Here is a 15,007-nt window from a genome sequence, read left to right as displayed (position 1 = left end):
GGATCAGGAGGTGAGGAGATCGAGACCATCCTGGCTAACACGGTGAAACCCTGTCTCTACTAAAAATACAAAAAACTAGCCGGGCGAGGTGGCGGCGCCTGTAGTCCCAGCACTGTGGGAGGCTGAGGCGGGCGGATCATGAGGTCAGGAGATTGAGACCGTCCTGGCTAACACGGTGAAACCCCGTCTCCATTAAAAATACAAAAAACTAGCAACTAGCCGGGCGAGGTGGCGGGCGCCTGTAGTCCCAGCTACTTGGGAGACTGAGGGAGGAGAATGGCGTGAACCCGGGAGGCGGAGCTTGCAGTGAACCGAGACTGCGCCACTGCGCTCCAGCCTGGGCAACAGAGCAAGACTCCATCTCAAAAAAAAAAAAAAAAAAAAGGACAAAGCCCCAGCCCATCAGCTTCCTGCTGCTTTGCCCACGTGGGCCACAGTCTGGAGGCATCTTTGTGCTGGAGGCCGGCTGGCTGGCATTCCACAGCGAGCCCACCCTCCCTCAGAGCTCCCGCCGGCTCAGGCCTGCCGTGGGCCATACAAATGGACAGGAGACACCACCAGACTTGGGATGGCAGACGAGCAGACCAAGCAGACAGTTCAGGGCACAGAGGAAATGTGGTAACAAAACACCTGTAACCCACAATCGGTGAAAACAACACGTCTACAACACGGAAGCACCACCACACAACAGGACTAGAGGACAGGGACAAATGCCTGGGAAGGAAACGAGCAGAAAGATCCAACCTAGGCCGGGAGCAGTGGCTCACGCCTGTAATCCCAGCACTTTGGGAGGCCGAGACGGGCCGATCACAAGGTCAGGAGATCGAGACCATCCTGGCTAACACGGTGAAACCCCCATCTCTACTAAAAATACAAAAAATCTAGCCGGGCGAGGTGGCGGGCGCCTGTGGTCCCAGCTACACGGGAGGCTGAGGCAGGAGAATGGCGTGAACCAGGAGGCGGAGGTTGCAGTCAGCTGAGATTGCGCCACTGCACTCCAGCCTGGGCGACAGAGCCCCCAACCTAGAGACAACAGAGCAGCAGCCCAAGAAGGTTCTGTCCAGAGTGAAGCAAAATGCCAGAGCGGGAGGCAGCAGCCCCACCCACACGTGGCCCAGCAGAGCTGACAGCCTCAGGCACCACCTGCATGCTGCCAGGCACAGAACCTCACGAACAGAAGCACAGCTCACAGGAAAAAGCTGCCCTGAAGAAATGACGGCTCCACCCCACTTGGCTCATGGTGTATTAGACAGAATAGTCTAACTGCTAAATAATGACTTTTGTTTTAAAAGATGGAGTCTCGCGCTCTGTCGCCCAGGCTGGAGCACAATGGCGTGATCTCAGCTTACTGCAACCTCCACCTCCTGGGTTCAAGCTATTCTTATGTCTCAGCCTCCCAAGTAGCTGGGATTACAGGCGCAGCCACCGCCCCTGGCTAATTTTTGTATTTTTAGGAGAGACAGGCTTTCGCCATGTTGGTCAGGTTGGCCTTGAACTCCTGACCTCAGGTGATCCACCCGCCTCAGCCTCCAAGAGTGCTGGGATTACCGGTGTGAGCCACTGCACCTCACCTATAATGACTTAAAATTGGTAATTATATAGAATAGTAGAGGGAAATAAAGGGCAATAAGGGTGAGAGATTTAAAAGAGTTGAACTCCTGGGCTGGGAGTGGTGGCTCACAGCTGTAGTCCCAGCTACTTGGGAGGTTGCAGCACAAGAATCACTTCAACCTGGGAGATGGAGGTTACAGTGAGCCGAGATTGTGCCACTACACTCCAGCCGGGCAACAGAACAAGACTCTCTCAAAAAAAAAAAGAGCTAAACTCTTAAGATCAAGATTAGAAATTTAAAAATGTACTTGGAGAGAGAAAAGGATGTGGGAGCCGGAGGAGGCAGGGTGCAGGTGGGCCCTCCTGGCCTGGCTGGGGTGTGTGTGACTCAAAGATCCAAAAGGAAACAAGAAGCTGGGGAGAAAGAAGGGGAAGGTGAAGCCACGGAAAACCCTGGGCAGCATGCCCACAGTGGGAGCGAGGCAGGGAGGGGCTTTGCCGCCAGAGGCAGTGGGAGCGAGAGGTGTGGAGGGGCTTTGCCGCCAGAGGCAGTGGGAGCGAGAGGCGGGGAGGGGCTTTGCTGCCAGAGGCAGTGGGAGCGAGGCGGGGAGGGGCTTTGCTGCCAGAGGGTCTGCTGACTGTTTCTGGTCGCCAGCACAACCGTGGTCACCAAGGCTTGCTAGTCTCCCACTGTGGGCAAAGCTGTGCTGGACACGTCTAGGAAGCAGACACCCCGGCAGGATGCCAGGAAAGACCAAGCCTGGGAAGGCCATGTGTATGCAAGAGGGAGCCAGACACACATGGGGGTGTTGGGTGGGGCTGCCCTGCATGCCAGGTGGCAGAGCCCAGAGAGGGGATGAGGCTGCCTTTCATTTTGTTCTGAGCGAGGCAAGGAGGCCATGAGAGCCAGTGGCAGGGGGGTGGCACTGCAATTTGGAGGAAGTAACAAGAAGAGTTTACTAAGGACCATCCGGCAAGCACAACGGTGTTTACAGATGGGGCTGCAGCGAAACATCCACCTGAGCCCCCGAGCCCTTGGGAGCCTCAGAGAGGCCCGGAGCTACACCTGGAGGTACCACTGATCAAGGACCCAGCTGGAGCTCCTGCTCATTTTCCAGAAGGCGACACAGGAGAAAAGGCCCCAGGCCCCAGATGATACATGGTGCCAGAGACCGCACCTATCCGGCAAGTGCCAAGACATAGCCCAAACCTCAAGCCAGAATCAGGTCCTCAGAGACTCGCCACTCTCAACTTGGCCCTCGAACCCCCATCTAGGCACATCTGGTTACTGCTCCCAAGTCACGACAAAGGTCAACAAGCGCTTCTGTCCCAGATGCGCTCCGAGGCTCTCACCTGGTTCCCATCGTCCTTATCAGGAAACTGGATGTTCACGTCGTGCTCCAGCCGGATCTGGGTAATCACTGCCCCCTTTCTCCCAATAATCTTGGGATGGTATTTGGGGTCTACAGTGACACTCAGCTTAAAACTCCTTAAAGCCTACAAATGAAAGGAGCGAGAATGAGGCAAAGAACACAGAGCTTTTTGGTCTTAAGCTGACCCACCGTGACCCCATGCCCCCTTTTGCCCCGGTCACAGGACAGCAGAGAGGCTGCAGTGTTCTGTAACCCATGGTCCGGAATGGTCTGCCGCTTCTCGGGTCCAACCCCTGCCACCGTCCACTGTCTGCTAATGGCGAGAACCAGGGAACTTGGCTGCTCCACAAGGAGGTCTATAAATCCTTCAAAAGAGGGCTTGCGGCCACTTGCGAGGATCGTACTCGGGAACTGACAGAGCGGGCAGTGTGATGAGCTTGGGGCCCTACCCTCCTCATTTGTCAAACGGGTCTGATGGATATGCATAGAAATGCTCTGGATCTTTTTAGGGCTGGGGCAGAGGCAGACCAAGAAGAGGGGGCAGCCACAGCCCCTGAACACCCAGGCCCAAAGGCTACAGGTATGATTAGGCTGCAGGACAGAACCTGGAGTCCACGCAGGGGTACACTGAGACCGTGTGAGGTTCACGAGCTCCACCCCATTCACCAGACTCGATGTGCTGATGGGAGGAGTGGAAAGCCAACCCCTCAGCAAGCCACCACCCACCGGGCAAGCTGGCTCCACGTTTCCAGAACCCCTGCTCCCGTCTGCAGCGCTGCCTCACTCACACAATCCTTCCCGTCTGCAGCGCTGCCTCACTCACACAATCCTTCCCGTCTGCAGCGCTGCCTCACTCACACAATCCTTCCCGTCTGCAGCGCTGCCTCACTCACACAATCCTTCCCGTCTGCAGCGCTGCCTCACTCACACAATCCTTCCCGTCTGCAGCGCTGCCTCACTCACACAATCCTCCAACATCAGCCCTGCCAGAGGCTGGGGGTTTCATCCCTGCTTACCAGGAAGTCACTCGCCCTTTGACCACCCTGTGCTAGAGGTCAGTGGGGGTCCCCTGACGCTCATCCTCACTACATGGGGGTCTCTCGCAACCCGGACCTTTCCTGTAGGTCTGAGGTACCTTCTGATTTGGTTGTAAGAGGAACTGCAAATTTACACAGAAGTCCAACTTTGTCACTTTTATATGAAAAAGAGAAAGGTTCCATGCTCTTAGCTAGTTCCACAGCAAGACCTCTGGATGCTGACTGCATCCTGGCACTGCCTGCGTCTCACCTCCAGCCACCCAGATGTAACTGGGATTCTGGGATCTCGAAGAACTCCCCTAGATTCTGACATGTGCCCAGAGCTGAGCACCATGGCTCCAGGCAGCGCCCTGGCCACCTCCTGCTCACCCGGTCCTCCTGCTCGGCCTGTAGCTCCTTCACACGCTCCAGCAGTCCAGCCTTGGCCCGGTCCAGATTTGCAGCAAGGCCCGTGATGGCGATGATGTCAGACTGCAGCTCAGGTGCTGGGACATGTATGTTCACCTACGTGAAGAGGGGCTGACTTGATGTTTGGGACCCCAGAGAACAGGAGGAGTCCATTGGCCCTGGGACCCAGGAGTGAGAGGGAAGCCCACCCGCCATGAAGGAAGCCAGTGCTCAATCCGAGCAGGAGGAGGCAGAGTCAACAAGAAGCTGAGGACGGATACTGGCGCTCAGGAGAGGATGCGACAGGCCGCTCCTGTGACACGGCCTCCCGGGAAAGGGGTCTACCTCAAACTCGTCCATCATCTTGCGGATCCCACTTCCTTTCTGCCCGATAACGTAACGGTGAAGGTCAAAGGGCACCTCTACTTCGATGGTGACGGGGACCAGTGCCTGCATGGAGGATGGTCACGGTTAGGCCATGGGAGCTGGGAGATGAGTGACCTTGTAAGCTCAGCAACGGGGCTCCATGAAACACAAAGCAAACAGCCCTCTGACAACAGCAATGTACCCCACCTGACATGCCTCCAGGGCCTTGAACTCAATAGAAAAGAATGGGAAAAGATTTGCATTAGGATAACGCTGACAGACAAAACTTCCAGACCCTTCACTGAAGCCTGCCCTCCTGAATTACAGCAGCCCCTTCAGGTCCACGTAGGAAGAGAGGCCCTGACTGCTGGCACATCCTTGGGGTCAGGATGACTTTGACCGACACCCAAGAGGTGTCACGAGGGACCCTCGGACCGCTGCTTACCTTCCCTGCCCTGTCTCCCCCACCGCCCTTCGCCTCCAGAACCTGCTCTTTCTTGCCACAGCATTTACCATCACTTGCCACAGGATATATCTGTGTTGACTGCTTGTCTCTCCCCTGCAATGTGAGAACTATTTTTGTGCTGTGGCAGCGCAGCACTGAGAGCAGCATCCAATGTGCAGGTGGCACTCAACACTGACTAGCACACAGGTGAGCTAGGCCTGAGGATCCCCACTCACATGGGGGGAGACACTGCAACTGGAGGTCACATTCAAACCCCTGCAACTGAGACCCTTCCACAGCCCCCACACCCACCACGGGCCTGAGAGGCCGGATCCCCAGCTGTCCCAGAAAGCGGCTGTAGAACCCGGAGGCCTGGTGAAGGGAAGTGGCCTCCCCAAACTCTGTGTCCAGCTGAGGAGCACAGCCAGACAGCCCGTGCGCACGTGGTAGGAGCAAGATGGGTAGCTCCACTGCCACTGCCACTGGGCAACCGTCCATCCCATCCAGGCCACGCCTCTCCCCAGGTGCCTGCTGACTGGGCCTTGGCGGGGGTGCAGGAGGGCACACAGACACATACCTCCAGGGCTTCCTTGGCAGCCTCACACTTTTCTTTCCGGCCGGAGATGATAATGATGTCACACCTCCTTGGAGAGCCAGGGTCAGAATCTTTGGCCTCTCTCCCCTCCCCAGCTTCGTCCCCATTCTCCTGGACAACTGGCTCTGCACTGTGAACTAGAGAGAAAGGGGAAAGGGGACAGCTCACAGCTGCTGGAAGAGACCCCATGCCTTATTCAGATGCACACGTCTGTGAGGCACCTGCTGGGTGCTGGGTGGTAAAAGGGAGGGGAGACCACTCCTGTCCTTCAAGAGGTCTTGGTCTGGGCAGGGAGAGCAGATAGGCTGTCCCCACAGCAGCCTCAAAGGGGGCTCCCAGACCTGGAGGGACACTGAAGGCTTTGCAGGGGGGCCGTGAGCTCTGTGTCTCCCTTATTCACCTTGAAAATGAAGCTAACAGCAACTACTGCAGAGGCTTCAGTGAGATCAGATGAGTTAATTCATGGGAGGAACACAGGGCAGGCCCACTGCACATGTGGGGCTTGACTGTGAGGCAGGGCTCATCAGGGAAGGTGGCTAGCATGCAGCCCCACCCGGGAGAGGCAGTGGGAAGCGGGTGAGAGGTCTAGGGGAGACAGAAAGGACAAGGCCAAGGTAAACCTGCGCCAGCTCCTTATGCCAGGAAGCGAGAGCCCCAGGAGTGAAGGGTGTGTGAACAGGACACAGAAGGCAGCTGGAGGGGCTCCCACAGACGACGCTGGGACACCAATGTGTACCAAAATAGACACCACAACAATAATTATCACTAAGACAGAACCCAGGAGGTGTGTGATGTAAATAAACGAGCAGGAGGCCAGACAGACGCCCGCCTAAAATCAAGGGTGATCCCGGGGTGGGGGGAAGTAGGCATTTCTGAAGGAGAAAAAATGGCAAATTTGAATACTGATAACATGTTAGATACTACTGTTATATAATGTTAGATCTGATTCCGATAAATGTGCTAGAACCATGCAAGAGAATGTCCTTGTTCTAAGAAAATATCCACCATGAATAAAGGGACATGTCTAAAAATTACATTCAGAAAAAAAAGTGTGTAAAAGGGGAGAAGTTGAGAAAAGAAACTGGTGCCACAGGATGTGTCTACACTATTCTGTGAAACTTGATCAGGACGTGTCTACGCTGTTCTGTGAAACTCTTATCAGGACGTGTCTACGCTGTTCTGTGACATGATCAGGACGTGTCTACGCTGTTCTGTGACACTCAGGACGTGTCTATGCTGTTCTGTGACACATCAGGACGTGTCTACTATTCTGTGAAATTCTATCAAAATTAAAGTTTTAAATAACCACTGAAGTGTCAAACCTAGATGGAGTGCAGTATGAGTTTATTAGTTTCCTACTCAAAACAGCCTGTATTCTCAGGAAAACAAAGGGGCTTGAATGGCTGTGTGTGACATGCTTCCTGGATGCCCAGAGAGATGACGCTATGTGAACTCAGCAGGCTGCAGGGCCACCTGCCGCCCAAACAGCTCAGCCAAGCCTGACACACAGAGTGGAGAGCAGACCTTTTGTTTCACAAATGCAGAGCAAGTGAGAGAGCGGCAACCCACCCACATCCCACAGGTCGCCTCCCCACCACCAGGTGCATGAGCAGAGCTGGGGGCAAGCAGGGTACCGAGAGCTGAATGCCCTCCTAGAGGAACTGCCAGCCACTTGGATGGTGCCCTCCGGCCAGCGAGAGGCAGCAGCTGCCTGCCTCACAGGGGACACCCCACAGTGAAGGGAGGTGTGGAGGAGGAAGCTCTCCAACCAGGCTCATGCGATCCAAACGATATCATGAGAATCACTGGGACTGAACTCGGGGCACCCGAGGATGAGGCTGCACGCTCCTCATTGCCTTGGGACTCGCTACCTTGTGTGTTTCTAGGACATGTGAAGGTCACCTGGTCACTCTGTCAGTAACTGACATAGTCCATCTTTTAAAGGCCAGGGAGTGACCCTAAACCTCGGGAAGCCCCCAGCATACACAGATGGTTTTCCAGCAGAGACAGGAAAGAGCCTCACCAGTATGTGCGACAGCTCCGCCTCTCACGTGGGAGGCACCACTATTAACAAGCAGAACAGGGCTAATGGGGGACCCACCTGGGTTCTCCTCTCTGTCTGGGAATTTAATTTGAACACTGAAATCCCGAGTAATCTGCTGGATTCTGGAACCTTTGGGGCCCATGACAGATCGATGGAATTTCTGGGGTATAGCACATTCTAATGTCACCTGAGCTTCCTGGAGGGAGGTACACAAAGAAAAAAGAAAACAACAAAGATTAAATTCCTTAGGACCAGTTTTACAGAACTCTTCACACCACCTTCCTCCCTGTCCTCTACAGCCACTTGGCACAGATGCTCCCCTTCTCCTGAGTCCAGGGCTCCAGGCGCAGGGAGGAGGGAAGATAGCAGGACAGGTCTAAGGGGGTGGGCCTCCTCTGAAATGTGTCCCAGAAGGCCAGCTGCCGTCCCTGGGGGGTGGCCAATTCAGCCAAGGGAGTGGGACCTCCTGGGGTAGCCTCTGACTCCATGAGGATGCAACGGACTTGATTATCAGAGAAAGGGCATCCAAGGCCCTGGCAGGTGAGTGACCTGGAGGGGACACTCTCTGAAGACTACTTTAGAAAAAGACCACGTCTTCTCGTGACTTCCTGTGGATTCACGTGGATGCCCTCAAATCGATTTTCTTTCCTTCACAGAGGGGAGGAGTGAGCTGGCCCCTTACACAGACTGCATTTCCATTTTTTCTGACCCCTTACAGACTGCATTTTCTTTCTTTCTCTTGCTTTCTTCCCCCCCCTTCTTCTTCTTCTCTCTTTTTTTTTTTTTAAAGTGCTTCTCACAGGCAGAATTCTCACCAACTATCAGGAAGGAGGCCAGACAGGCTGAGGAAAGAAGAGCAAGCACCTGAAAGCCCCTTCTGAAGCCTTCCGGGGCCGTACGAGGGAGTCACCTGCCTGCAGGGTGGAGGGAACACCCATACATGGCTTTGGTGAGTGGCCACTGGGGGCTGAGAACCCGTCCCCGAGCACCCAAGTGCCTACCAGGTCCTCAATGATCTCCTGAATGCGTTTCTTGGCTGCCTCCACACAGTCCTTGGCGCCCTTGAGGGTGACTTTGTCGCTCTGTGTGCCAGAGCGTGGGAAGCTGACCATCACCCCGCCATACTCTTCAGCAATCTCCCGCAAGACCTGGCCTCTCCGGATGACAAAGTGGCGGTGGTGCTTGGGGTCCACCAGCATGGAGTCTTCCACCACATTATCCTGCAGTGTTAAGAAGAGATGGAAGATAAGCCACCCCACCACGGCCCCAGCAGAGTCGGCCGCCGAGGCCCGCTCCCCACCACGGCCCCGGCAGAGTTGGCCGCCGAGGCCTGCTCCCCACCACGGCCCCGGCAGAGTCGGCTGCCACGGCCCGCTCCCTACCAGGTTTTGGATCAAGGCCTCCAGCTCCTTCTGTGCCTCTCGAACGGCATCCTCCTTTCCAATGATGGTGATTAGGTCCTGGTCCTTGTCCTCAGCCGCGGGGAAGATGACGCGTGCTCCCGTGCTGTCACGCACCTTGCGAATTTTGCCGCCCCCCTTGCCGATGAGGAATTTGTGGTATTCTGGCTTGGCACGGATGTCAACAGTGAAACTCTTGGTTTGCTGCAGAAACCAATCCCGCTCTGTTAGCCTGACACCACATGCCTGGACCACAGTGAGGAAGACAAGAGGGCCTGAAGGACAGCAAGGTCAGGCTCCCCTTACATTGTCACCAGTGTCCTGATGTTGCACCAATACCCCCAAAATGGGGCCAGCACACCTCACTGAATAAACAGATGAATACCCAGACAGACCGCACACATACTTCTCTTCCACAACAATCAGATGCTGGTGGTAATGAACACACAGGCTTAGAACCCTGGTCCTGCCACTGACAAGCACTGACCGAACTTCTCCAAGCCATTTTTGATCTGCACAGGGGGAGAAGGGAGCAGCGCGCTGCACGATGTGTTGGTAGAGTGCACGTCCTGGGGAGCATGGGGTGTGCCCAGCAGAGCAGGAAGCAAGCTGCCCAAGAGGCTTGCCCCATGCTCCCACTTTTCTACCTGCTTCCAGACCAAGCGCGCACAAATCTGGGCCAGGCTTCCTGTCCTCCCACGAGTGCTACAGATCAGCCCCCACAAAACCAGCTACTCCCCAAGCTCAAGCTCAGAGGGACACAAGCCAACCAAGGCTATAGGTAGAGACCAGCCCTCAGAGGCCTCATGTAGCACAACACCCTTGTGTGGCAACAAGAAATGAGGGTCCTCGAAAGGCCCTGGACACTGTACTTGTGGACACCAGTGCCTTTGGCAGACTCATGCAGGGGAACACAGAGAAGTGTGCTGCTTGCTCTACGTGACTCAGATCCACAAGGATAGCTCTTGCCTTTCTCTGGACCCAAGACCTGGCCCGCAAGCAAGAATACCAAAGAAAAATGTGCTAGCATAAAAATACTAAATAACAACTTTGCTATCTTTTAAGGGCAGGTTTCACCAAATACCACCTAGAGACTCTGCTACTTTTCAAAGACACCCACGAATAGCGCATTAGTCAAAAATCAGGCAATGAATTAGGCAAATCCAATCCAGCAATATGGTAAAAGACAAACCACCAAACCAAGTAGGGATTACCCAGAAATGCAAGGCTGGTTAAACATAAAGACAAAAAAATCAACCTATACAATCTTAACAACAACAACAACAACAAAAAAAGACAAGAAATATGAGGCTCCAGATTAGAGAGAAACACAACTCCACAGACCACGTGATTGTTACATATAAAATAAGAATTCACGGCCGGGCGCGGTGGCTCAAGCCTGTAATCCCAGCACTTTGGGAGGCCGAGGCGGGCGGATCACAAGGTCACGAGATCGAGACCACAGTGAAACCCTGTCTCTACTAAAAATACAAAAAATTAGCCGGGCGCGGTGGCGGGCGCCTGTAGTCCCAGCTACTCAGGAGGCTGAGGCAGGAGAATGGCGGGAACCCGGGAGGCGGAGCTTGCAGTGAGCCGAGATCGCGCCACTGCACTCCAGCCTGGGCAACAGCGTGAGACTCCGTCTCAAAAAAAAAAAAAAAGAATTCACAAAAAAGTGACTGGCACTAACATGCATGAGCTTCATTTAGCAGTCTCATGAAAGTCCACATACAAAAATCACAAGTACTTCCACGTGCTAACAACTGGAAATGGAAAAAAAGTGCCATTTACAATAGCGCTAAAAGAATGACAGCAGTTAGATCTGCTAAGTCGAACATAAAAATGTGCAGGTTCTGTATGCTAAAAATTATAAAGCACCAATAAAGAATCACAGACCTAAAAAAAAATGGAGAAATGACTGAGTCAAGAGTGCCGAGCTGTCAGTCCTCACCAGCCTCATCTTTTGATTTAACACAACCCCAATCAAAGCATGAAAATGCTTTTTTCCTACAAACTGACAGGCTAATTCACCAAGGGATGTAGAGCAGCCAGTTGAGAGGGCTTACACTGTTGATTTCTAGACTTCCCATAAGTCTGGTGTCACCAGAAGAGCCCGGAAACATATCCACAGATGGGTTTTGACACAGGGACAACAGCAATTCAATGGGCAATCTTTAGAGGTGATGAAAATGAATTTTGATTATTGTGGTCACATGTCTGCATGTTAAGTAAAACTCAGCTATACCTGAAGAATGGTCAATTTTACTGTAAATCATACTTAAAAGACAAACGCACCCCAAAGCCAATAAGCCAAAGAGCACCGTTTACATATTGTATACATGAGCATCCGGACCTGGAAAGGCCCTCCAGTGACAGCAAAACCAGGAGGCATAATAAGTATATTACAGAGCTGTTTTCTGACCTGCCACAAAGGAAGGGCATTTAAGGCTTTCCACAGTGAGAAGACAAGACAGAACACTGTAGTGAGGAGCAGGCTTCCTGCCAAGAGTCACGCTCCCTCCCCATGCTCACCTTCTCCTCCGCCAGATGCAGGAGCTGCTTCTTGGCCTTCTCCACATCCGAGGAAGGGCCCCTGATAACAACAGTGTCGCTTCCTGAACCTTCCACGGGAAAGTGAATGTGGACCCCGCCGCACTCCTCCATGATGGAGCGGATCAGACGGCCCTTGGTGCCGATGAGGGAGTTGTGCAGCTTGGCAGGGATGGAGACCTCTACCTCGGCTATGTTGGCCTGAAACCAAACACACAACAGGAGGAGGAAGTCACTTTCTGTGGCAAAAAGGGCAGAGGAAAAGATAAACTATCATCTTTGGTGGTGATGAACACACAGGCTTAGAACCCTGGTGCTGCCACTTACAAAGCACTGACCAAACTTCTCCAAGCCATTTTTCATCTGCATAGGGAGAGGAGGGAGCAACGCGCTGGATAATGTGTTGGCAGAGTGCACGTCCTGGGGAGAGTGGGGTGCGCCCAGCAGAGCAGACGCACTGGGAGGTGTTTAACTCAACAGGACCCAGCGTCCTCGTGGACGTGTGTTGGGTTGGAGGGCAGGAGCGTGGTAATTTCAGACCACACATAATGCTCTTCTTCAGTCAACTCTCCGGCTCTGCCAGAGGTGGATCCATATGCCTATGGATGAACTTTTCCTATTAAAACCAAAGGTTCTGCTTTCAGCCAAGATGCAATACCAGGGACTGGACTGAACTTACTGCCTAATGGTGATTTTCACAACCCTGGAAACAGGAAACAAGGTGAGCCCTACAACTGCCCCAAGTTGCTGCTACAGTACAGAAAGGTGAGGAAATGGAACCATCCAAGATAGCAAGAACAGGAGGTCAGAGCCCAAAGAGACTGGCATCGAGAACCTCCGAGATCTGGAGACCAGCCACTCACACATTGACACACGTGAGGAAATCACCTTGGGCCCGGGAAAGAATCCCCAGAAGGATCACAGGAAACAGTGCCTGCAGCTCAGCTGGGCCTGGTCCAGAGCCGTCCTCAGCAGGTTCAGCTTTCTGGGACGTGGAGTATAGTACCCAGAAGGACCTTACCTCAACAGTGAAAATATTTGGGCCTGAACTAAATACTGCTCTGATCCTCCCTAATAAAGCTTAAAAGCAAGTCCTAAAAGGAGCAGAATGTTTCAGAGTAACTTCACAAAGCCAAACAAATATGCAGAGGAATACAAAAACACCCTCATTAAGAAACACTAGAAATGCAAAGAATAGGGGGAAAACCCACAATGAGGAAAAGAACATAGAAAACCACCCAGAAATGACAGTGTTAGAATCAGCGTTAACGGGTGTAGTTTCTGGGTAAAAGATGATGGGAAATGCCAAGGACAGTAAAACAGGTATTTAACTGTATTGTCTATGGCCAAAAGCAGAAAGACTGAACATGAACATGTTAAGAAATGAAAATACAGAAGATATTAATTCAGACTGAACTTCTAGAGAAGAAAATACCTAAAATGAAAATTATATTAGACGAAATTAGGCAGATTAGAACACTGCGAAGAGTTAATGAATTTAAAGAAACTCATGGAGAAAACCGATATGGCCCCTCCCCCCGCTCAAATAAACAGAGCACAAGCAGACGACATCTAAGACCCCGGTCACTAGACTCCCTGACGGGGAGACAGCAAGGGGCTAACAGAAAAAAATACTCTCAGTGACCAAATATTTTCCACATTTGATGAAATACTGAACACACATACTCAAGCAGCTTAATAAACACCAAGCTAAGAAACATGAAGAAAACTACACAAAGACACATCCTAACTTGCTCAGAGACGGTGGTAAAATCCTAAAACCAGCCAGAGGGAGGAGGTTTGTCATGGACGGAGGAACAAGGCCGGGGAGACGCCAGCTTTCTCATCAGGAACAACAGGAGACAGCACTGAAGCCAAGTCTTGACAGGAAAACCTGCCAACCTAGAAACCTTTATGCAGCAGAAACGTTTTCACAAGTGAAGGAAAAAAATACTTTTAGACACACAAAAAGTGAAGGAATTCATTATCAGATACACACTACAAGAGATGTTAAGTGGTATCTTTCAGACAGAAGGAAAATGAAGACAAGGATCACACCAAGAAATGAAGAGCTCTAGAAATGGCAACTGTGTGGATAATACATACATTTTTTCATATTACTTAAACCTCTTTAAAAAATAATGGTTTTTTTTAAAGGTTAATAATGTAAATGGTAGACTGAAAGCCAACCATATAAAATCATCACATCGTGGTGACTAAGCACATGGGGATGGTGGCAGTTATTGTTAATGGGTGTAGTTTCTGGGTAAGATGATGGGAAATGCTCTGAAAACGGACAGGGTGATGGTTGCACAACCTTGTGAATGTACTCAGTTGAATTAACCATTCAAAAAGGATTAAAATGATAAATTCTGCTATGTATATTTTACAACTGAGAAAAAAATTATAGTAAAAAAATTACAGTAAAAGCAATTTAACCACGTGTTAAAGATACGTAATAAATATAAGTATGTGATATATAACATACATATAATCACAAATGTAATTAAATGCAAACATCATAACTTTTTTTTTTTTTTGAGACAAGGTTTGGTTCTATGGTCCAGGCTGGAGTGCAGCAGTGCAATCTCAGCTCACTGCAACCTCCACCTCCCAGGCTCAAGCCATCCTCTCACCTCAACCTCCTGAGTAGCTGGGACTACAGGCATGCAGCACCATTACTGGCTAATTCTTTTTGTAGTTTTAGTAGTGACAGGGTTTTGCCCAGGTTGGTCTTGAACTTGTGATCTCAAGTGATCTGCCCACCTGAGCCTCCCAAAGTGCTGGGATTACAGGAGTGAGCCACCATGCCCGGCCACAAACATCATAATCTAAAAAGCAGAGATAGATTTAATGTAAAAAGCAAGCTGCCAAAAAGAAACCCACTTTAGTATCATATAAAGTAGGCTGGGTGCAGGGGCTCACACCTGTAATCCCAGCAGTTTGGAAGGCCAAGGCGAGAGGATCACTTGAGCTTAGGAGTTTGAGACTAGCCTGGACAACATAACAAGACCTCATCTCTACTAACTACAAAAAAAAAAATTTAGCCCGGTGCGGTAGCATGTGCCTGTGGTCCCAGCTACTTGGAAGGCTAAGGTGGGAGGACTGGTTGAGTCTGGGAAGCCAAGGCTGTAGTGAGACATGACTGCACCACCGCACTCCAGCCTGGACGACAGCAAGACCTCATCTCCAACAAAATTTTAAATATGGGAGGGGGGAAAAAGATAACACAGACTTTGGAGCCAAGCACACTACCAGG

The 15,007-nt window shown here is 51.7% G+C and overlaps 1 protein-coding gene across 4 annotated transcripts in view; it reads right to left on the bottom strand.

Annotated features, from left to right (window-relative positions):
* The window catches only part of HDLBP (high density lipoprotein binding protein), an 88,872-nt gene that overhangs the window by 2,051 nt on the left and 71,814 nt on the right, over window positions 1–15,007 (bottom strand). For all 4 annotated transcript variants that reach the window (XM_050751943.1, XM_050751945.1, XM_050751947.1 and 1 more), the window contains exons 17-24: window positions 11,731–11,949; window positions 9,181–9,402; window positions 8,800–9,018; window positions 7,856–7,994; window positions 5,737–5,891; window positions 4,694–4,798; window positions 4,331–4,465; window positions 2,905–3,048 (exon numbers count right to left, since the gene is read on the bottom strand). In XM_050751943.1, coding sequence (XP_050607900.1) covers window positions 2,905–3,048; window positions 4,331–4,465; window positions 4,694–4,798; window positions 5,737–5,891; window positions 7,856–7,994; window positions 8,800–9,018; window positions 9,181–9,402; window positions 11,731–11,949 — 1,338 coding nt within the window. The remainder of the gene's footprint in view (window positions 1–2,904; window positions 3,049–4,330; window positions 4,466–4,693; window positions 4,799–5,736; window positions 5,892–7,855; window positions 7,995–8,799; window positions 9,019–9,180; window positions 9,403–11,730; window positions 11,950–15,007) is intronic.

This window comes from Macaca thibetana, chromosome 12 (assembly GCF_024542745.1).
Source record: "Macaca thibetana thibetana isolate TM-01 chromosome 12, ASM2454274v1, whole genome shotgun sequence".
Lineage (NCBI taxonomy): Eukaryota > Metazoa > Chordata > Mammalia > Primates > Cercopithecidae > Macaca > Macaca thibetana.
Note: the sequence above shows the minus strand (reverse complement) of the source record. Positions and strands in the feature narration are given on the sequence as shown.